At 37.6% G+C, this 23,916-nt stretch overlaps 1 protein-coding gene across 2 annotated transcripts; it reads right to left on the reverse strand.

The window, feature by feature from the left end:
• Positions 1 to 8,366: 8,366 nt before the first annotated feature.
• On the reverse strand, positions 8,367 to 16,812 carry LOC137938709 (filament-like plant protein 4). 2 transcript variants are annotated; one of them, XM_068783718.1, is made up of 8 exons: positions 16,764 to 16,812; positions 16,616 to 16,658; positions 15,937 to 16,042; positions 14,726 to 14,860; positions 13,300 to 13,489; positions 10,543 to 12,919; positions 10,080 to 10,140; positions 8,367 to 9,318 (listed from the first exon to the last, which is right to left on the reverse strand). In XM_068783718.1, exons 4-8 carry the CDS (start codon positions 14,843 to 14,845, stop codon positions 8,887 to 8,889), a joined length of 3,180 nt encoding a protein of 1,059 aa, XP_068639819.1. In that variant the 5' UTR covers positions 14,846 to 14,860; positions 15,937 to 16,042; positions 16,616 to 16,658; positions 16,764 to 16,812; the 3' UTR covers positions 8,367 to 8,886. The 2 variants fall into 2 exon arrangements, with proteins under 2 accessions (XP_068639819.1, XP_068639818.1); XM_068783717.1 differs by lacking the exon at positions 16,764 to 16,812 and adding an exon at positions 16,369 to 16,481 and having other exon boundaries at positions 16,616 to 16,754.
• Between the last annotated feature and the right edge of the window lie 7,104 nt (positions 16,813 to 23,916).

Raw genomic sequence — 23,916 nt, forward strand, 5'->3', positions numbered from 1 at the left:
TTATCATTCTTCTTTTGTATATAGTTTACTCTAAATCACAATCATTTTGAAAGTCATTACTTGTGTTAAAAAGATCTTTTATGTGAGAAGAGATAAGTCTCTTATCAAGGGGTCAGTAGTCACATGTATGTAACAAATGAAAGGCACCCACATTCCCATAGCAAGGTACAAGAAACTGGAAAGAACCCTTTCTCTATAATTGCTATTCATTACAAGTTATTACTCTCTTATGTTTAGGTTCCCTTTATCATGAAAAAGAAGAGATTGTAAAGTAAATAGAGGGAGCCCATTTATGTCACAAGAGAGACAATTTGAGTCGTTTCCATAGCAGTGATGAGCAGTCAACAAAAGTGAAGATCATAATTTGGGGTTGTTAGTGTTTTATGTGACAAAAGAGGAAGAGGGTCTCTTTCAATTTTGATAATAGATGAAGACAGAGAGAGGGCTTAATTAGCCCGAGTGGAAAGGAGCTGGAAGAAAAAGGGAAAGTTTCGTCAATCAATGACCTGTGGGCCGAATTATTAGTACTAAAAAGATATACGGTGACCGTGCAAGAGGCCCACAAGTTCGAATGCTGCATGTTCTTGGGGTCCTGTCTCTTAGCTGGATTGTCCTATCACCAGACTTGCCTACGGGTAGTTGACCCTGACCTATGACGACTCTTCACACATGACTCTGTTTTTTCTATTCTTCCATATGAGGAATACCAAGTACGGATCGAGTTTAAGTACCCATGTGTCCTCTCTCTGTGGGCTCAGCCTCAATAAGGAAATTTTAGCTATCTTGTAATTCTACACCTATTTGTAAAGAAGTAAAAATCTTAGCAAGGTAAAATGGGGGAACCTGACCTAATTTAAGTTCACCCACCCTGTGGTCAGGTAGGGTGAGGGAAAAAGCCCACTCAATTGCAACCCTTAAAAACTTGACCCTTCAAAAAATGGCACTTCACATATTTAGTGCATAAAACCCAACCTATTGTGACAATTGGTTCATCAGACCTATTAGTACATATATACTAGTATTTTGTCACCTCTAAATCATGTGAAGAGTATGTGTATATTGTGTTATGCTCCGTTGTGAACAAAGGCAATGAAATAGTGGTGTTGAAGAAGCAAATATGGAAGAGTCTTGTAGGACTATCGATTGTAAAGGAGTTACATAGTGAAAGAATTACTAAGGCGGAGTCTTATATGAGTCTTACAAAAAGATATCTCACATGAGAAGTATTATCATATAGAGCTTTGGTTCTTTCTAGTTAAAAACCATATTATGTGTCTCAGGTCCTAATGAGTTCAATAAAGTCTTCACATTTAAAATAACCAAAGAAATTTGGGATAAGTTAGAAGTGAGTCATGAAGGAATTACACGGGTCAAGGACACTAGGATCAACCTCTTTGTTGCTCAATATGATAAATTGAAAATGAAATCGGGTGAATAACTTACTAACATGAAGTTTAGGTTCACTCATATTACAAGTAAGTTGAATATATTGGGAGAGGAGATTTCCTTTTAAAGGAAAAATGACAAACTTCTCAAGGCACTTCTAAAGTCATAGAACATGAGAAAAACAATCATTCCTAAGAATGCTAACTTGAGAACAATGAGCTTGGAATCCTCCTGAGATATGAGGTGGAACCTGAAGAAAAAGAAATAGAGCAATTCTGAAGTAAAAAATATTGCTCTTCAGGCCAAGTCTAGCATGAATGATGACACTAGTGAAGATGGTTCCAAAGAGGTTGGCTTCATCATTAGGCATCCTCAAAAGATGTATAGGAAGAAGAAGAATTTTAGAAGAGGTCAATTCAAAATTAACAATGATAAATCAATTAAAAGGACCGATGATTGTTTTGATTATAGAAAGGCAAGGCATAGAAAAACAAATGCCCAACTGTACTATTGAAGGAATAACCTATCCAAAAGTAAATATCCCAAAACACAAGAAGAAGGTCTTGATGTCAGCTTGAGATGCAGTTGAGGAAGAATTCAACCTCTCCGAAGAAAAAAGAGACTGACGTGGGTATCATGGCAATTGAAGATGAGGAGTCCACCACTTTAAAAGAGGTAAGTGATTCTAAATGAAAGGGAAATTTTGCTTGAAAAATCTATAATTAGCTTAGATAGGTATAAAGAAAAATATGACATCCAAAAACATGAGATTGTCAGACTTAAAAGTGAGTTGACAACCTTCAAGGAAACAAATGAAAGTCTTATGACAAATACTTCAAGGCAACAAGGTGTCTAGATAAACTTTCTTGTAATTGGCTAGATCTTGAGAAGAAACACATACAACTTGAACAAAAAATTAAAACTTCTTCCCACAAGAACACACCAAGGGGGAAACTTAGGAAACACAAGAAGAAACAAGCACAAAGGTTCTCTCTTGTTACTCATATTTGATGCCTTTATTGCAACAAATTGGGTCACTATGCCCATATTTGCAAAGTGAAAAATGTGAAAGGCGTCAAACAAGATTGGGAGCCAAAATCAGCTAAAAATGTTACAACAACCTACAAATCATCGAACAAACAAGTTTGGATGGCCAAAGAAATTAGAGCAAATTGTTTCCCAAAAGGACCTAACTTAATTAGGACATTGAAGGAATGACTTCTTTTGTTTGTAGGTTTGTCTTCGGGCCAAAGCACCAAAGAATATTTGGATATTGGATAGTGGGTGCTTAGGACACATGACCGGTTATAAAAAGAAATTTGTAGAGCTTACAATAAAAAAAAAGGTGGTTAGGTTAAATTTGGAGACAATTGTAAAGGTACTATCAAAAGGAATTGGAAAAGTATGCACCTCCAACTCTTTCATATATGATGTTTATTATGTAGAAGGGTCGATGCATAATTTAGTAAGTAATAGTCAATTTGTGTTAAAAGGCAATATAGTCAAGAGTGAGAATGATAAAATACTACTAGAGATAGGAACATAAATCTTTATGTTGTAAATGTAACTGACTTACCCTCTACTAGGGTTGTTTGTTTAGGTGCAAACATAGATGAATCTTGGTTATGGCGTAAGAGGTTAGGACACATAAGTATGAAATTGTTGAACAAATTAGCTAAAAAAAAATTAGTGAGATGACTATCAAACCAAAATTTTACAAGAGAGAAACCTTGTAATGCCTACCAACTTGGAAAACAATACAAAACATCTTTCACATCAAAGAATGTTGTTTCAACTACCAAACCTCTTCAACTAGTCCACATAGATATAGTTGGACCAATCCAGACCTTAAGTTTGATCTTGTAGATGACTATTCCGGATTTACATGGGTAAATTTCCTAGCAAATAAGGATTACATATTGTCAGCCTTTGCTAAATTATGAGAAAAATTCAAAAAGATTAATGTTGTAGCATTATCAAAATTAGGAGTGACTATGGAAGAGAATTCAAGAATTCACATTTCAAGGAATATTGTACTCAACTTGGTATATACCATACCTTTTTAACTCTTTGAACTCCTAAAAAAATAGTGTTGTTGAGAGAAAGAATATGAGACTAATTGAAATGGTAAGGGTTATGATTCATGCATATAATTTGCCACATTGACTATGACCTAACCTTATAAATACAATTTGCCATATAGTAAGTATTAACCCCCTTCTCAACAAAACTCTACATAAGTTGTATACGAGCACCCTTCCCAACCATTGGATGCAAAATATTTGTACTTAAAGAACCAAAGGAGAAATTAGAGAAGTTTGACTCTATGACTGATATAGAAATATTTCTAGGTTATTCTTCTCAAAGCAAAGCTTTAGATTTTAAAATAATACTTTTATGAAAGTCAAGGAGTCGGTACATGTTGGATTTGACGAATCTAATTTATCAAATGCAACCCCAACTCTAATTTACGATGATGAAGAGGAAACTCCCTTTGACTCATCCACGGGTACCAAAATTTTGATGAGAACCCAAAGGACACGAATAACCAAGAAAAACCTCTTATGGATCCAAAGAACTAGATAATTGGTGACCCGCAAGAAAAAATTGAAACTAGAAAAACAACTCATGAAGCTATGGAAAATAGTGTCTTTCTTTCTCAATTAGAGCCCAAAAACTTTGTGGAAGCTTACAAAGATGATTTTTTGGATAATGGCAAGCAAGAGGAATTAAACCAGTCTGACAGAAATCAAGTTTGATCTCTAGGAACTAGACTCCAAAACCAACAAGTAATAGGAATGAAATGGATTTTTAGGAACAAACCAATGAAGAAAATTAAATTGTGAAAAACAAAGATAGATTATTTCCAAAGAATATAGCCAAGAAGAAGGAATAAATTTTGAAGAAATCTATGCACATGTAGCAAGATTAGAGGCAATCACAACTTTATTAGCCTGTGTTTGTCATAAGAAATTCAAATTATACCAAATGGATGTGAAAATGGCATTTTTAAAGGAGTACATTCACGAAGAAGTATATGTCAAATAACCCGAAGGATTTGAAGATATGGGCAAACTAGACCATGTATACAAATATATAAAACCTTATATGGGTTAAAAGCAAGCTCCTAAAGTGTGGTATAAAAAACTTAATCTATGTGGACAATATCATTTTTTGTTCTACCAATACCTCACTATGCGAGAATTTGCTAAACTGAAGAATAAATTTGAAATGAGTTTGGTGGGTGAAGTCATATTCTTCCTAGGACTTCAAGTTATGCAAACTGAAAATTGAACATTCATAAATCAGTCTACGTATACAAAAGAATGTTAAAGAGATTCAACATTAAAAATCTCAAATCAATTAGTACACCCATAAGTTCGCCTTTGAAGCTAGATTCAGACAACTCAAGTAGACCCATATATCAAAAGTTGTATATAAGTATAATAGGGTTCCTACTCCATTTATTAACTAATAGACTGGATATCATGTTTTCAGTATGCTTGTGTGCTAGATTTCAACCCGATCCTAGAAAATCCCACTTAGTAGTTGTGAAAATAATTTTTCAGTATCTACTTAGAACACCCACCTTGGAACTTTAGTATTCAAACTCATCTACCATAGATCTAATAAGGTACATTGACGTTGATTTTGTTGGATGCAAATTTGATAGGAAGAGTACGAGTGACAATAGTCAATTACTTGAAAATATATTTATTTCTTGGTTTTCCAATAAGAAACATATGATTGTTTTATCTACCACCAAAGTTGAGCACATAGTTGTTGGAAATTGTTGCATACAACTTTTATGGATGATACAACAACTAGAGGATTATGGTTTAGAGCAAAATGAAATGTCAATCTATTGTGTTAGCATAAATGTTATAAGCCTAAGTAAGAACCCGGTTCACCACTCTCGATCAAAATACATTAAAACCAAGGTCCTATAGAAAATTAACTTATTTAAACCAAAGTCGAATTTTTTCCTACAAAAAATCAACTTGTTGACATTTTCACAAAGCCATTAGGATTTGACTGATTCTTTAAGTTAAGAGGAGAACTAGGCATATGCATCCAACTTTTATCTAAAAATTTGATATACATTAAACTATAAGTGCTATCTGAAATTATTCATGCTAAAAGAGTGAAAGTAAATGACTAAAATCACTTTTGTTCACTCTACTTATGACATGATTGATCGATCAACTCAGAGCGCATGATTAATCAACCTAAACCGTTTGATCGATCAACCACGATGCAAAATGATTTTAAATATGGTTTGAACTACACCTAATCATTTCAAATCATTTCCATAACCCTCTTGACAGTTGCCAAAGCTCCGAAAATCATCCCCACTCACTTCTATGTTTGATTTGCCTCCATTTTTGCCAGATCTCTTTGAAATCCATCCTCCCTCAACTCTAAAACCTTGAAAATAACTAGTTTGCTCATAAATACCGCTCCTTGGACTACATTTCGTTTTTAGGCTACATGTTCTCAAATTGACCATAGTTTTGACCAAGAGGATCACTAGGAAGGATTCCCCACCTTAGGGAAGGCGAATACCTCGTGGAAATGTCCCATTGGTGTAACCACTTTTGATCAAAGGGTCAAATATACCAATACATGGAGACATTTTCTACTTGGAGAATGGTAGAGCCATCATGGCTCGACCTCGGTTTATGTGGGAGAGAGGTAGAAGGCTTTCAAGAAGCATTCAGGCCTATCTACCCCACTTTGGTAAAAGTCTTTTACAACTTGAAGTGGTAGCCACTGAAAATGGCCACTTGAAGATGACTATATTTGTCAAGAAGACTCGTATCACTCTCACCTTATTTGGGCTTAATAGTATTTTAGGCACCCCAATGTAAGAGCTCAAGCGTTACATCAAGGAGAGTTGGCCAAATGACTAATGTGAGGAGCATCCTCAATCTATCCAAGATGCCATCTCACTCTTCTTCGGTCAAACACTTGTAAGTGCCTATGAAATCAAAATCAATAATCTGAGCATGAAGTTACGATTCTTCATGGAGATAGTGATCCACATCCTCAATCCAATGAAGGGGACTTTCTCACGTCTCACTACGGCTGACATCTTTTGGCTCTGGGCACTAACCCAACACATTGAGCTTGACTTTGCCTACTTCATAGTCATATGGGTGATGAATGTAGAAAAAAATACCAATGATAACGGTCTACCCTTCAAATATCACATTACTACCATCCTTAAGCATCATGGAATAGATCTTGATGAAGAAGAAGTCATAAGCCTAACCAAAAAAATAACAATGGGAGAAGTCGAAATTGGAAAATTCAGCTTGACTGAATCTTCCTCGAGCTCCAATCAACTTTAAAAACTTGAGGATGTTGTGGCCGAAATAAAGGAAACACTCATGGAAATTTGACCTCTCCTGCATTCCATCATCACCTTCATCTCTCTACCAAAGCAGCTTCCACCTTAGTCTTAATCCCTTTTACCTTAATTGACCTAGATTTGATCTTGTATTTTTTTTATTTATATTTAAAGGTCAAGTCATTTGGCATCCTGTACACATTTTGGTTATGAATGAAAAGTATAAAGTCATCTTTTATGTGTGCAATTATTCTCACATTTGGAAGAAAGTATCTAAGCTAACATCTGTATTCACAAATTGAGGGAGAGCAATTGGTTAAGAACTTGAAATTGGGGAGGGGGCAATTATTTTTAGTTTTTAAAAGTTAGGTTTTGTCATAAAAAAGGGGGAGATTATTGACCACTTTCATCCATATTTTTATGATAATAAAATTATAAATTATAAATTTCAAATACTAAACCTTCAAGAGACATAATTTCAACGATCTTTGCAAGGAACCGACAAATTTATCGCAAGACCTCAAGCTCAAAGAAGTGTCAAGTCAAATACAAATATCTCAAAAACTTTTAGCCATGTATGAGATACAAGAGTTTAGGAGCTTTAGAACAAATTATTTCAAAATCGTGCTTAGCTAATGCATATTAATGTTTAAAACTTTCTAAAACACCTTAAAGACTTTTTTTTTATTATACTTAGAAGCCATTTCAAAATACTAGCAATTGGCATGATTGATCTTTCCTATCCCTAGAGTTGATGCGTTTTTGGATGAGTTAATCGGATCCTGTTATTTTTCTAAGCTAGATTTAGTGTTGTAAGTGGGTTAGGTTTAGTCGAGGGACCACATGATCCACATGTGACCCATTGAGAACAAGAGTAAACACCATTGGATACTTGGAAAATACAAAGACATTTTTTTCTTCTTTTATAATAAAATGCTTCCAAAGTTTAGAATGTTTTTTACTAGCAATATTTGTGAAGCATTTGGTTGAAAACTTGGTGTTACATATTTACTTAGGATGGCACAAACAGTAAAAACTGAGATAATGAGAGTCATTCAATTTAGTAAGATAGAATGTTTGGACAATTTAGATCTAGTGAACAAATTTTCTAAGTTGGAGAGTTTGATATTAACTACTTCCACCCATTCGCCACAAAATGCCCACAGCACGAGGTCCCAAGACCAACCGGCAAAGTCGGAGCATGTTTCAAGAGACGTGGGTCCGTATGCTGGAAATGTGATGCCACTGCCATAAGCTTTTCTTCTACTGGTCAGTTATAGAATTCTCATTTAATGTCTCACACAACAGCGGGGGACAACCTTGTGAAGCTGGTCACGTTCATTTGTCACATTTGCCAGTGCCAGTGCCAGTGTCCAGAAGAAAAAAACGCTGACACCAAAATCTACAGTAGCGAATTCGTGCCACTGTTTCAAAAGCTGTCTCCACATGCTGTTCAGAGTTCAGAATTCAGATTTCGTGTATGGGTTGAGCTTGAAAAACATCACGGCACTTTAAAATTTTAAGAGCTACTGGTTGACTAGTTGTAATTTTTTATAGGAGACGAGGCCATCAGATTAATTCAATAGATACCTGAGCTCGTTCATAGAAATCTGTTAGTCAATAAACGGCTCATGTTCTTGAATCTACAGCAGTTGAGATATCTACAAAAGAGAAAAAAATTTATAATAATAGTTACGATTCAACTTGAATACATACAATCAGTGACAAGAAAAACCCAGAAGGGAAATCAGGAGAAAGCATCAGTAGACTAAACCTCCTGATAGAACTCGCACTTGCGAGAAATTCCACCAAAACTAGCCTCCAAACACTTGCTCCTGTCTGCTTTCACCTCTTGGTCTACATGAAATCCCAGCAAGGAACAAAGACCAATAAAAAGCAAAAGAAATTTTCAAACGGGGAGACTATATGCATGTAAACTGTACATCTCCCATACGCTATAACTCGACATGACATGAATATCTTTGGCTTTTTTTTTTTCCAAATCCTGCTGGCTTCATGTCTCCCTTGATTGAACACCATTAAATATTACAGAAGGCAGATTGGCTTATGGTTGCTATTTCCTAATTTGTCTTCTAGAGTTTACAGTTGACAGCAGGCCTTGTCAACAAGTTGCAGTTGACACCTTTTCAGGTCGCCTTTCCCCTTGAAAAGAACCTGCTAAATCCACGGCCATTTTTCTCTGGTGTCATGACCAACGAGGAAGCTGAAGAAGATGACCTGGTAGCCTTGTGCTTTGGCCGTTTGAAGTTAATGGGAGATCTTGTAAAAGGGCTAGGCTCTGTGTCAGACGAACTCATGGTGCCATTACAGCTGTTTAAAGAGGCTTCACCTCCAATCCTATCAGCTTGATCAAAATCCTGTGAGCCTGGTCCACGAGAGTTCATCCCACTGGAGCTAGCTTCATTATCTTGCATATCTGTACTTATCTTATACCCTTCGTCATGGGAGGACCCTCCGTGGTCGGTTGGAGAACGCAATGCATTCAAGTGCTTTCCAAGAAGAAGAATAGTCTCCTGGCATTCAGCTAGTTTCTCTGCTGCAGCTGCTATCTCTCTCTCCTGGATGCCACATAAACAGCATTGTAGTCAGGACCTTTCGCTTAACTTCAGTAACTTATCTGACGCAAATGACCTACAGAAGAGGGCTAATTCTAGTTTGGCCATTGAAAACAACATCTATCAGGAGCCAGTCGTGATCAGCCGACTGACAAGAGAAATTTGCTCCAATTGTTGTCAGGAGCCAGCCAATTGGGACTAATTAAGACCAGCACTAACAATGTGTAAGAGTCCACTCTCTTCAGTAAACATGGGATTGAGGATGGTATCATGAATGACACAGGATAAATTCACTATAACCTTTCTGGGGATGCTGAACTTGGTTGAACAGAAAGAAGAAAAAATATTTCTATATTGCCCTAAATGCTTTTTCCTGACTACTTCTTGAAAAGAAGATTAATTAGGGCTAAAAGAAACTAGTTGACTGCCGTAACCAGTCAATTTATGTGTGAATGCAATGTTTACTGGAGCTAAACCTCTTGTTACAATTGACTAGGTTTTGGTACAAGAAGAGATAACCAATTGTGAGCTTGGCAAGTACCATGTGAAGAAAGATAAGTTACAGAACAACAAAACCTTATAGACCTACTCCGATATACCAAAACTCAAAACCCTTGAAGACCTATTCTGTTACAAAACTCATTTGGATGGAGAAATCTGTGAATGTAAGGAGAGTTCAGGCAGGTATAACAAAAAGAAAAACCAAGAAACAGTTATGCCAGCCAAACAACAATAACAAACTGATAAAAGGAAATGACTTTAACCTGTTTGTTCTTCTCAGAATCATCAGCCAAAGAAGGTGAGCACATTGAGCATTTTTCAGTCCTGCACAGAGACACGAAACATGTATGTCACAAGACAGTTTGCAGGATGCACGAATATTCCTATATATAGAGACTTAGCATAAGCCAATGAAAAGTCTATCCAGGCCCACCAATGCTACTCAGACAAAACAGAGGCCTTCTATCCAAAGGCTAATTTTCCTTATTCGAAATTTGCGGGTGTATGCGGGTATAAATTTCAACAACTGTCATGCTAATCAACTCCATAAGAAAAGAAATGTCTATATCAAACTTTACGTCGAGTAGAGGTGGGTGGGCCTGAAAAGAGTTCCAGGGGCAGTTTATAATCAGTACAGTGTCAATCCTTACGCTTTTTAGCTAAAGGATTTCAGAGTTTTAGTGGTGAAATATGTTTTTTTCTCTACAAAGTGTATTTCATACAAACCTTTGGATCTGCTCTTCAAGATCATTACATTTCACCTCAAGATCTTTGTATCGGGCCAAAGCATCATGATGATTCTGCTTTTCTTCTTGAAGCTCAATCTCTAGGGCTTTTGCCATTTCACGCAAAAGATTCATCTCTATCTCCAAATCCTGTGTACGTGCTTCAAGTGATTTATATGATTCTACCATACATTTCAATTGGGTTTCTGCCAAGCTGTTTGATTTCTGACTTGAAGCTAACTGAGACTTGAGTTCTACCAGAAGTTTCTCCGTTTGATCCAATTGAACTGTTCTCTGCTCCAAACTCTCATTACATCTGACTAGGTCTAATGCCAAATTTTCTCTCTCTAATTTCAGCTGTTCAATTTCATTCTGGGAGCATTTGCATAACCTGCCTTTCAGTTCAAAGCTGGGTTCCAGACGGATATCTTGAATAATTTCAGGATCAGCAATGGAGTCAGAAACATGAGGACAATCACTTGGAAGTCTTTCTTTTGTTTGGTCAGGTTCAATTAACTTATTTTCTAGTAAAGTTACTTTATCCACACAGTCAGAAACACTGTTTTCTCCTTCACTACCTTTTAGACCCACAATGTTAAAGTTCAGTTCAGTAGCCTTAGCCAAAACACAGGACAGCTTATATATTAAGTTAACTACTCCCAACTCACCAGACAAAACCTTATCAACGGATTGTAGGAATTCATCAGTCATTTGGCTCAAACCCAGATCATCGTGATCGCCACTTTGAATTTCTTTTGCTTCTTTTCCAAGTGATACTATGAAACTCTGAATCTCATAGATTGCTCTTTTTATCTCTTGGTTAATGAGTTGTGTAGTTTCAATACATGGTTTATTCTCACATTTCAAAGAAATTCCATTTTCTGTGTCCAACATGTCTTCAGCTGGCACTTTACTTTCCCCTGAAATAAACTGGATGAATTGATGAGGCAAACTGCCCGGCATATCCTCTGCAACCTTTCTAATATCCTCCAAAATATTACATAAATCTGAGTGCTTGCCTTGGGATTCAAGTATTAAAGTTATTCTGGACTGAAGACTTTCTAGAGACACTTCTTTCTTTTTTGATTCAACTGAAGATTCTTCTGGATTTAAATTTGAACTTTTGGCAACATTTGATTCTGGACTTGTTTTCTGGATCCCCTTATCAATCAAATTGTCAGAAACTGAAACAGTCCCATTAGATTTTGTTGAAAGGCACGCCAATCTTTCCATCTCTAGAAAATCATCCATCAGTTCCAAGTGCTTCGAAGTTTCAGTTTTACCACCTCTTTCAAATTTTTTTTCTTTTTTTATGTGAGAGAGATCTGAGATCGAAGCCGTAGCCCAAGAATCAGCACAACTTGCTTCCTCATCAATGCCATCTTCAGACATGGAGGTAATGCTTGGGGGATTACTAGCACTCTGGCTGAACGAAAGAGGGATTTCCAAGTTAAGTTTCGAAGGACTCACTTGCTGACTTAAGAACTGAATTTGAGCTTCCAAGCTACGGAGTTTGCTGGTTGTCTTAGCACACATGTTTCTAGAAGCTTGAAGTTCACTGTTACGCTTTGACAAAGCCTCTTTAAGCATCTTTGTCTCCTCCTCCGTTGTCAATAACCTAGCTGTGAGAAATTCAGTCTCTTTATGACTTTTCTGTACACTTTCTAAAGAAAATTCAGTGGGTGTGGCCATATGTGGGCTCAAGCATTTAACAGGTGATCTTCGTAGTCTAGTTTCCCCATAATCCCGACCCAAACTCTCAACCTCTAGTTTCATTTGAGCCAAAGCAGCAGGACCAGGCAACTTTTTCCTAACAAGTCCACGCAATCTCTGGCACTCTGCTTCTAACTTGGCAATCTTTTTCACACCCTCTAGGTGTTGCCTATTAGCCACATCTTCAGATCTTAAACTCATATTCTTTTCTTCATTTCTAATCTCAACCTCCTTGGAAACAATATGGAGCTCATATTTCAAGGAATTTATATCCTTCTCACATGATTGCACATTGCTTTTCAGGACTTCAATTTGAGCATCTGCTTGAGACTTTTCCTCACTCATCTTAATTAGCAAGTTTGAGCGTTCTAGTAAAGACCTTGAAAGTGCATTATTATCAGCCGACGCCCTAAGGAGCTCTTGCTCCAAGTCAATTATTCTTGATTCAAACTCACCTTTGATTTTCTCCCACTGCTTAGTTTTCGTAAAAACAACATCATGTAACTTCTGCTCACTTTCTTCCTTCACGCTGCGAATTTGTCTCATGCACTCTTTGAGTGCCCCATCAAGATGAGCTGCCCGATCTTCAGCGGTTAACTTTAGCAATGTGACAGATTCAAGTTGACTTTTCAACGCTATAGCTTCAGCTTCAGCCTTTTCCCAACCTGAAACATGCACTTTGATCATAAGACAGTCCTAGGCAAGGTCTTACATCAGTTTTCCTCTTGGAAGTTTATCAAAGACTTTAAGTCAATTTATTGATGAATTTGCTGTCAACAGAGAAATTTGCTCTCATGTTGATCAGGAGGCTCTTATTAATGAAATTTCCTTCTCATCATCTTCAAAAAAAAAAAAGGAATCTGTTGTCAACAAAATAGATTTATTTTTGTTAAATAGTCTAGAACTTTCATACTTGTAACACCGGAATGTTATTATATATTTGGATCTTCCAATTCCAAAGTCCTCTCTAATAAATTAGACGTAAGAAACCAAAGATACGTCAAAGTTTTTGGAGAAAATTTGAGAATTTTCTGAAAAATTATACCTGAGACAGCCTCTTCAGCAACTTTTGCATGTTGTTTAACAAGATTTTCCTTAGTGGTGTTCTCTCCAAGGGCAGACGCTAGTTTTTCATTGGTTAAGGATAACTTTTCATTTAAATCCTTCACTTGATCTTTCAAATTGGCATATGTTTCCTCTGTAATTTGAACATATTTAACTTTTTTGGAAATATTCTGCAAGAACAGGCCAAGTGCATGTACAACGTAAATAATCAACCCCCAATGGCCAGAACATCCAAACAACAAATAGGGTTAGCAATTAGCATCCATCAAAATAGCTTCAAAATAACTAAATGAAATATTTCACATAAATTACATCCTATTATGATGCCCTCAGCTATCTTTTTTTGGCAGGTTCAACATGACAGTCAATAATTCAAAATGACTCGCATTGCAATAAATAGTCGTTAAATAGTTCAGCCTTCCCAGCAACCACATTGTCAGAGAACATGACAACTTACAGGCAATCACAATGACAGTAATTAGATTGTGGAACAAAATCAAACTTAAGCCCATTACAGCCATTATTATGTCACAATTAATGATGCATTTTGTCTTATAATTGGAAGTGATAGCCTCAGAGACTTATGGCTGACATAGGTGGAGAACAGGAAGTTTGAGAATAAGAATGTTTGCATTGACCAAGATCAAAGACAATTTTCAACTCCTTTTTGGTGTCTCAGGTTAAAATCTTATTACAGATATCTAGAGATGACCAAAAACTTGCCCTTCATCATATTAAACTAGAACCTACAATTTAACCAGAATATAGTTCTTTGGACTCAAACCTGAGTCAGAAGGGTCTAAATAGTTTGGTCTACAAAATGCTGACAGCAGCAGCCACTAAAACATGCAGAAAAGAAAAAATTAAAATAAATACTGAAACTATTATCTACTTAGATGAGCTGTCTACCAATTTAGTGCCATAGAATCAAGCCACCATAAAAAAATGTAGCCCTTCTACAGGCAAGATTACCTTCACAAAACTATTTCAATAATGGAATAAACCCTACCTCAAAAACAAGTATAGGAATCAATGAACTTTTGAAACCACATGCCAACAATACTGTGTCAACTGAAGAATCAAACAGGAAAAACTCTAGACTTTGAAGTCTACAAAAAAGGATCTTGATCATAAAGAAAGGTAACTACCAATGTCAAAGTGCAATACTGACACAGATTGAATGACTAGACCTTGCATCCCCAAAATGCCTTTATAGAGACAAAAACAAGAGTAAGAAATTTATTCATCTCAAAGTTTAAACAACAAAGAAACAAAACAAGACCAAAAATTTGAATATTAACTGTTCTTCAGTCATAATGGATCAAAAATCAAATATGGCCTCAAAGAAACAAGACTAAATAAAACTTCCTAGCTTTAACTAAAAGTAATAATGGCAAGCAAAATACCTCCTCCACATGATTTATAGATGAGTTAGCTGAGGATACATTAGCCAACTCTGGAGCAGCTACTACTTTCTCCTTGTCTGATGATGATTTCTTCCTCCATGGCCAACTTCGCCGATCCATATTGGATTATGTAGCCTGTAAGTAACGGATCAGTAAAGAGGGCAGATATATAAAATAATATTTGAGATGGATGAACAAAAAAAAAGAAATTGAGAGAGAGAGAGAGAGAGACCAAATACACATAACAAGTTATACACCCTAAGTACCAACATTCATATAGGCGTGTATGTACATGTGTGTGTGTGTGTGCATACATATATACATATATACATATATATATATATATATATATACATATATATATATATACATATATATATATATATATACATATATATATATATATATATATGTCATTGGAGGTGGAGATGCCTAAAACCCAAAACTTCTTAAACAGTACGAACAAGTTAAAGAAAGTGCAAGTTCATGGAGGAATATAGGAGGAAAAAGAGCTCTTCAAACTCTCCAGTCATTTTCAAACAAATCTCTTGACCAATATCAAGCTTGCTGACTCTTAGTAATACAGTCAATTTGCCAAATTTCCAGAGGATTTGACACCCACACCCCGCCCCACACCCCAAAAAAAAAAAACATTGAAACAAATAACTTAACCATTTGTACTTTTTCCCGATCACTCACTAATTTGCTCTCAGATCTCGATTATACACCAACAGAATGGAAAGGATTTTTACAAATCGAACAGGCCACCTCTTGTTTGTAAACAAATTATGCATAGTTTTGGCTGCATTATTTTGGCATTTTTTTTTCTGAACCGACAAGGATAATACAAGATACATGCTTCTCACATGTTCACTATATATTAGTTCCAATCACCTTCTCTGAGCATACAAGACATGTTCACTATATATTAGTTCCAACCACCTTCTCTGAGCATACAAGACATGTTCACTATATATTAGTTCCAACCACCTTCTCTGAGCATCCAACACGTTTTCTGACAAATATGTGATAACGCATGTAAGAAGGGGTGCAGGAAGAGAAAGCTAGTTCTATTGATTATTGCTATCAAATTCTGAATTTTCCATGTTAAAATGTCACCACACAAATTTCGCTAGAAAAGTAAGCTCGCTATCCAAAATTCGTTCAAACTGATGAAAAAATTCAATATTATGCCCTCAAATTTTCCGCACCTTCCTTTCAGCTCCAATGCACGAGAATCAAATATCATGAGCAGCCAATGACGTCACTGAAAGTATAGACCTCTATAACAGAAAGCAAAGCAAAAGCATCCAAAACCTGCATAGAGATAAATTCACTTGGAAAGTCACAATGACGCAAGGCATCAAACAAAAAGGAACAGAGCATGAAACAGATCCTTGTTTTAAAGGAACAAGCAAGCCGCTAAATCTGGATAAAAAACAAATTCTAAAGCCGCTCCATTTGATTGAAAAACAAATACCAAGGTCGTTCGGTTTGGAGTAAAAAATGCTAATGCATGAGGACCAGAAGCATAATACTCAATGATCAGAAAGCGTATCAGAAAAAGAAAAAATGACAATGTTGAAAGACAAAAACACTCGAAACAAAATCCAGAGCGAGTTCAATAAAAACAAAGTTTTCACCTTAAAACAGAGTTCATGCATCGAGAGTTGTCATACTCGGATCCTTCTTTCCGGCAGACGACAGTGAACGATTATCAGCCACAACCGGACGATAAACAACAAAAATCTATAATCTCCACAACCTCACATTCCAAAAGAATCAGAAAACAATCACAAATTGGACTACCGCGAAATGAAAATCCGAACGGAAGTCGAACAGATTCAGAAATGGCTACTAAAAAGAAGAAGCAAAATAAAACATCAATACCTGAAAAAAGCTACGAGAGATCTCTCAAAATTGAGCAGCAGATCTAAGGAAGAAACATGTTACAGAGGAAACATCAGTTTCCTCAAACTCTCTGAGATGTTGAATTTGCAGAGAAAGGAAGAGGCACAGGCGAGTTGAGTTAAAATACCAGCGTTAGGTGTCACTTAAAGCAGAGAGCTGGAAAAAAAAAACGAAGAAATGAGTAAAAGATGATCTCAAAGACGACACTCCCTCGCCACTTAATCAAGATTTGATTCGAATACTGTGGATTAATTAGTTTTTGGAGTTAAGGGAAAGAAAAATTATTCGCCCACCTGTATCCCACTCGTCTGGCCGAAAGGGGCTCGCAGAAACCCCAAAAGTACGGCTCCGTCCTCTGTTCCCACTGAGCCGAGCAGCGAACGGTATTACTCGGTCTGACTCCAGCCGCCAACTTTTGAAATTCAAAATACGCATTAATTACCCACACGTTTAACGAATTTTTTTAAAGTTACTCAATAAATAATTCAACTAATTAAGCCAAAATAAAATTACCGCCAATTTAAGAAGATAATTTCGTAAATTCAGATTATAACTTTTCCCTTGAACGGTCAGTCACTATGTAGTGTTTGCATTCAAATCTATGAGCTGGACCGTGGGTCCCACCTTTCCTTGGTATACATTATGGGGCCCGCAAATGACAGCTTGTTCGTTGATGAACTATTTAGTACTAGAAGATTGACCAGATTTAGGGAAGACCGAGCCACCCTAACGAAGACATTTCCCAAATAAATGGCCGTAACTTAAAATGGGGACCCACCTAGAAAAGAATCTCCACCGTTCAATATGGTCACATCGTATTATGTACGGCCAACACGAAGTTGTCGAGAATGGAGATTGGCGACCTCGGGTGGCCATTTTGCGCGAAGAGTGACGCCATGGAAAGGTCGTTAGATTTGAGGGTATCTAAGAGGAGGGGTATTTCCGTCGTTTTTCTTCAAAATAAACCGATCTTTGAAGGGCTGCGGATAAAATGCGAAAACCTTTTCCCTTTTCTAGAAAACAGCCCCGCATCGGATTCCCGAGCGGCGAAAGAAGAGAAACAAAACCGGGGGCATTACCGTCATTAGAAAAAGTGCATGCGTGTTTTACAAATTTCTCTTCCCTAAAAAAGGCTATAGACGTTGGTCCCACTCTTGTTGTTGTTATTAAGACTCGTCACTAATCCCACCCGCAAAATGACAAAACAACCCCTCATCCCGGGGGTTTAATATAGCAAAACCTCGAATAGTGAAATGACGCCCGTGCCCATCCGGTAACTGCGGTGGACTCTAAAATGACCACCGCAATGCAAAATGTGAAACCTCCGACGGGTGGGATTGAAATATTGAAAAACAGTAAAAAAGTTAAAAAGAGAAATTCAAACAATCATCTCTCCTGTCAATTATTCAACCCTAATTCAGACTTCTCGGGCCCACCAAGCGCCTTACCACACCGACAATTGAAGAATTCTCGTAAGGGTATTTTAGTCCAATAAAAATTTATTCATCGAGCGATATATTGACTTGGAGTCACAGAGGAGAAAACGGCGGTTCGGGAGAGGAAAAGGACGCCGCCATGTTGGTCAGTTTCTTTCCTTTCTCGGTTTCGCCTAGCAGAGGGAATAGCTAGAGAAAAGGAGCCGCGACACGTGCGTGCAAATAACATTAGAAAAGCGGGACCCGCTCCAACGCGTATTCCTGCGGATCCCACTTGGGACAAGGGAAGGTTGGAGCATCCAAGCGAATAGCGACACGAGGGGACCGGCTATTGCAGGAACTGTATGAGTGGGGACCAGCAAAAGACACGGTGGCGCCTGGAGAGGAGCAGCGGGGAGTGGGCAACATCCATCGGAGAAAAGGACAAAAGGGTGCGATAGGAGGAGCGTCACCGATCAAGAGAAGCGTGTGGGGGGGCGGGCCGCTGCACCTGACATCACTGAGTGACGCGTGTGTTCTTTGACTAGTACCAAAAATGTAACCCAATGTTATGAGATTTGTCACATTGGGGGGGAATGATACATAAAAATAACAGCTTGTCCCATGGAATGGAACCATTAAAGGGAGCCGTAAATGTACTTCCCTATATTAATACTCTGAACAGAATTAACATTTTTTAGTGATAAAACCCTTTTGTCGAGCCACTGATCCACCTCGTAAAATCGAGCCAAATGTGACGTGTGACGTGTGACGTGACCCGTTTACACGTCGCGGAGGGTAAGAATGAGATTATACTAAATAGGCGAGAGCAAGCACCGGAGATAATCAACACGTGTTAAAGCGCCACATAAGCATCCATGACACGTGGGACCAAAGGAAATCGAAATGATCATTAGTAGAAAGATAAAGACAAGGAATTTGGTTTCTGGTAGAAAGGAAAAATAAAATAAAATAAATTAAAAGAAGCGAAGGGCGTTGAAAAACGTTAGACCTAAAGGAGACGAATCAAAGGGCCCACGTTTCGAAATTGTCGCGGACTGCCGACACTATAAAAGGCTGATATGGAGAGAGTACCAACGATGGACAAGAAATTAAGATGGGTTGTTAAGACGTTGTATCAGGGCCCCGGAGTGTTTTATTTTTAATTTTATGCCTTCTTTTCTGACTCACCCCGTAAGTCATCTGATTTGACTCAAACTTAACCCTCCTATAATACCCAACTCCCTCCATTTTGCACCAAGACTCTTAAGCTTGATGCAACAAATAGCCTCCTCCATTAACATGTGAAAGTTGGCCATAAGTGTAGAGATTTTTTAAATATACAAATTATTTCCATTAAGATAAGTAACCCGCATAGATGATATAAATGGAAAAATTTAGAGTGAAGAAAATATGTTCATTGTGTTTTACATTCACGAAGACAAGTATTTATAATTTATAGATAGATTACATGATAAGGGTTATGGTTATCTCGATCATACAAAATTTTTCTTATCTTTGAGATTACGAATAAGTATTATCTGTTATCTCTATCACGCCCTTGCAAGATGGAGCTTTGAGAGGAGAGTTCAATTTTGGTCTTCAAGAGGATGAAGCGTGTTCGCGGAAACGATTTGGTGAGAGCATCGACTAACTGATCAATAGAGGAGACAGAGTAACCCAAAGAATGCCACTTTGAACTTGTTCTCAAATGAAGTGGTAATCCAAAACTACATATTTCATGCGAAAGTGAAATACTAGATTGGAGCACAAATTTATAGCACTAATATTGTCACATTAAAGCACCGGTTGTTGTGGAAGAAAAACACCAAGTTCAGTGAGAAGATAGCAGATTCAACAGATTTCAACTACAGTGGTTGCAACAAAGCGATATTCTGCCTCAGTAAAGGAGCAAGCCACAATCCGTTGCTTCTTAGAACTCCACAAGATAGGATTGTGACTTAGGTAAATAGCATCAGAGAATACATAGAGAGACAAAAAAGATTGCCGATGTAGGACAATACCATGATCCAGAGTCCAACAATCACTTGACATCATCTTAGTGGTCAGTAGTAGGACAGTGCATAAACTGAGATAACTTATTCACCACATAAGTAATGTCAGGGCGCATAAGAGACAAGTATTGGAGACTACCAACAATAGTTCGATATTCAGATGGATTAGAGAGTGTCGTGCCAAATTGAAGTGTGAGTGTAGATGTTGTGGCAAGAGGCATAGTTACAAGTTTTGCATTTATCATGCGTGTGTGAGCAAGTAGATAAGAAATATATCGACGTAGAGATAGAAGTAATCCTTGAGAATAAGGAACAACTTCAATTATGAGAAAGTAAGTCAAGAAGCCAAGATACTTGAGTGAAAATCGCTAAGGAAGAAGTAGTATGAACATTGCCATAACTTGATCATTGTCTCTTGTAATAATGATGTCATCCACATAGACCAGAATATATAGCACAACAGTATTAGTGTGAGAGATAAATAGAGAATAATCTGTATGAAAGTTGGTGAAGCCAGAGATTATTAGAAGTTGGTGCAACTCATAATACCAAGCATGTGGAGCTTGCTTGAGACCGTAGATAACCTTGCAAATATTGCAGACATAATGGGATAATCATGATCAATGAAGTTCGATGGTTGTGCCATATAATTATCTTCAGACAGGGTACCTTGGAAAAACACATTATTGACAGCCATGGCTTACAACAAGGCTAAGAACAATGCGAATAGTGGTAGGTTTGACAATATGATTAAAGGTTTCATGATAATCAACCCTAGGGTGTTGGTTGCCAACTAAGCGAGCATTGTACCTGTCAATAAAGCCATCATATAGATATTTAGTATGAAAAATCCATTTGCAACCAACCAGATTCAACAAGTGATCTGAGGGAACAAGTTCTCATGTCTCATTTCGAACAAGAGCAACATACTCAGGAAGTTGGGCTGTGAGGTTTATTTTTTGGAAGAACTTGTAAATGTTATTCTTGGATCTAGTCACAATTACACGGGGAAGGGAGGAAGGAGGTAGGGATGATGGGTGTGTGTTGGCCGATGAGGGAGGTGTTCGAGTGGAGTTAGGTGTTAGAGTGGGGTTAGGTGTTATAATGGGGTTAAGTGTGAGGTCTTGAATGGAGCTTGCAGAGGGCACAGAGATCGAAGTTGTCGTGGATGTGTCGGTAAATGGAAGTAAGGACACAAAGGAACTCCAGTGGGAGAGTGTGTCAGATGAAGGACGGTTAAGGTGAGACTGAAGCGTAGTGAATGGGAAGATAGACTCAATGAATTTAACATGATGTAACACATAAAGATGAGTGGTAGTGGGTTCAAGACATAAATAGGTACTTTGAGTGGTAGACTACCCAAGAAAGGCACATGGAGAGGAATGTGGAGTGAGTTTGTGGGAAGAGTATGACCTGAGCTACGGATAACAAAGACAACCAAAACTTCAGAGTTTAGAGTAGTTAGGAGGAGTGCAAAAAAGTTTGACATATGGTGAAAGAAAATTAAGCATGAGAGTAAGTAAATAGTTGTTGAGATAGACAGTAATGGAGAAAACTTATGACCAGTAAGATAGAGGTATGGTGGCATGAGAAAGCAGTAACAAACCTATTTCAATAATATGACGATGTCGTTGCTCGAAATACCCATTGTGTTCAGATGTATGTGGAGTACCGTGAGAGGAGAAATGTCATTGGTAGCTAGAAAGGAGGACATTGTTTTATATCCCCTCCTTATTAAAATAGAGTGTTTTAATTCATTTACCAAAGAAGTTTATGTAGAAGGGATGTGAGATGAGAAATGTCTTTGGTAGCTAGAAAAGAGGACATTGCTTTATATCCCCTCCTTATTAGAATAGAGTATTTTAATCCATTTACCAAAGAAGTTTTAACAAGAGATTTAAACCGGACAAATATATCAAACACATGTTATTTTGATTTGAGAGGGTAAAATTAGATATACTTTGTAAAGTGATCGACAAAAATAACATAATATTTAAAATTATCAATTGAATAAATAGGAGTGGGAGAATGGTATTTTTTTATTCTTATTCATTGACAAAAATTAAATTAAAAGTAAAATTCAGAGGATGTAATAAATCTTACTTAAAAGTAGAGACAATGAGTCTTAGAATTGGAGATGACGAATGACCTAAGCGATGATACCATGCAAGCGAAGTGGTCTTGCCACTAGAAAAGGTTACTAATGGTGAAGAGTGGGTTGAGGACAACAGCCACTCGTACACACCATTCTTAGTTCGACTTGACAAAAGTGTTGCCCCCGTGTGAAGATCCTTCACAAGAATAGAAGTAGGTAAAAATTCAATGGAAGTATGATTAGATTGACTGAACTAATAGATAGAAATATGATTCTTTTGCATGATTGGAACACAAAGAATATTATTTAAAAAATGTACAGGAGGGTGTAGAGAGAGATTTGAAACTAGCATGAGTAATAGGAAGACCCGTGCCATCACCAATCACAATGTCGTCAATATCGTCATAAGGAGTGTGAATAGAGAGATTACTCAAGTCAGGGGTACAATGGTGCGATGTGCCACTATCCAAAAGCCAAGTAGAATCAACAAGATGTGTTTGTGGTTGTCATTGTGCCAAAGGGGTTGTTGCAATTGAGGAGTTGGGCAAGGAGTTGGCAGTGGTAGCAATAGTTGATATATTTGACAAAAGACAGTATATTGTGAAACATTGTGCCCAAGTGCACGACACCACTGACAGTGTTCGAAGTAGGGCGGAGGCCGGTGTCAACCATTAGCCATGAGTATAGATTCGGATCACTAGGAAAGAATAAGTTTATGATGACAAGTTGGAAGCCAACCGAGAAAAATATGTTGTACCTCATTGAAGTGGAACTTGCTAAGGGCAGTGTAATTTTTTTTAATTGGTGTGCATGTGTGTCAGCCTCTTCTTCGATTAATTTGATTTTTGATTAATCGAAACTCAGACCAAAGGTGTGGGATGGGGAGAAGGAGGACAAGTGAAGGCAGCGGCAACGATGGAGGCGTTGGACAGCCCTTGGGGTCCGCATACAGTGGTGGTTCCTAGCAATGACAACAACAAGCCTACAACTACGATTCTAGAGGCTTCCTGTACTCGACGACTACAAAGATGATGTTGAGCGTCGATGGTGGCTCGTAGGTGTCTCAGTCTGCAGATCTGCGGTGAAGGAGTGGTTCCCATAAAGTTCTATTGATGTTGGCGACGAGCAATAGAAAAGGGAAAGAGGGAATCGGCTCGACCAGTTACTTGGCTTATTGTTAAAACGGGAGAAGGTATTTCCCAAAATAAGTTAAATTTTATTCAATTGAACACAACATATTTATACAAATGTGGTGCCCCCAATTATGCCTTAAATCATACCTTCAATGATGCCTACAATCACGCCATAGTAGACTTTTTCGTTTTGATTCTATGGAAGATTTCCTCATTTCAAAAAAAGCTCAGACAACTCACGCCAACGCTCCCCCTCAAGTTGGTGCGTACAGATATTTGATGCCCAACTTTCCAAGTGAGTTGTATAAATTCTTGCTGGAATATGTCATATATCCACTCTTCTTGAGCACTCTATCGAGTGCGATCAGGGGAAGTCTATTTGTACGATTCGATTCGGATGTTTGGTTCGGTCCGGTTTGATCAAGTCTGGTCCGAGTCAAATCTGGTCTAGTCATCTTCTTCGTCGAGAGCACTTCTGAACAGTGCTCTCATGATGAATCAGAGATTGATTCGAGGCAGTCTTTGGTGACGGGTGATGATAGAGAGTCTTCGGTGACGACAAAGCCTTCGGTAACGACACAGGGTCTTCAATTTTGTGGTCACGACAGAGCATCTTCGGTGA

The sequence above is a fragment of the Aristolochia californica genome, unplaced genomic scaffold, assembly GCF_029961685.1.
Source record: "Aristolochia californica isolate CCGP_79_NKW_82.1479 unplaced genomic scaffold, dmAriCali1.0.hap1 SCAF_8, whole genome shotgun sequence".
Lineage (NCBI taxonomy): Eukaryota > Viridiplantae > Streptophyta > Magnoliopsida > Piperales > Aristolochiaceae > Aristolochia > Aristolochia californica.

Coding starts and splice junctions, on each gene's coding strand:
- LOC137938709 (XM_068783718.1), bottom strand. CDS start 14,845: ATGGATCGGCGAAGTTGGCCATGGAGGAAGAAATCATCATCAGACAAG. Junction 13,490..14,725: donor CTATAAATCATGTGGAGGAG/GTATTTTGCTTG, acceptor CTGTTCTTGCAG/AATATTTCCAAAAAAGTTAA. Junction 10,141..10,542: donor CTTGAAGAGCAGATCCAAAG/GTTTGTATGAAA, acceptor GTCTCTGTGCAG/GACTGAAAAATGCTCAATGT.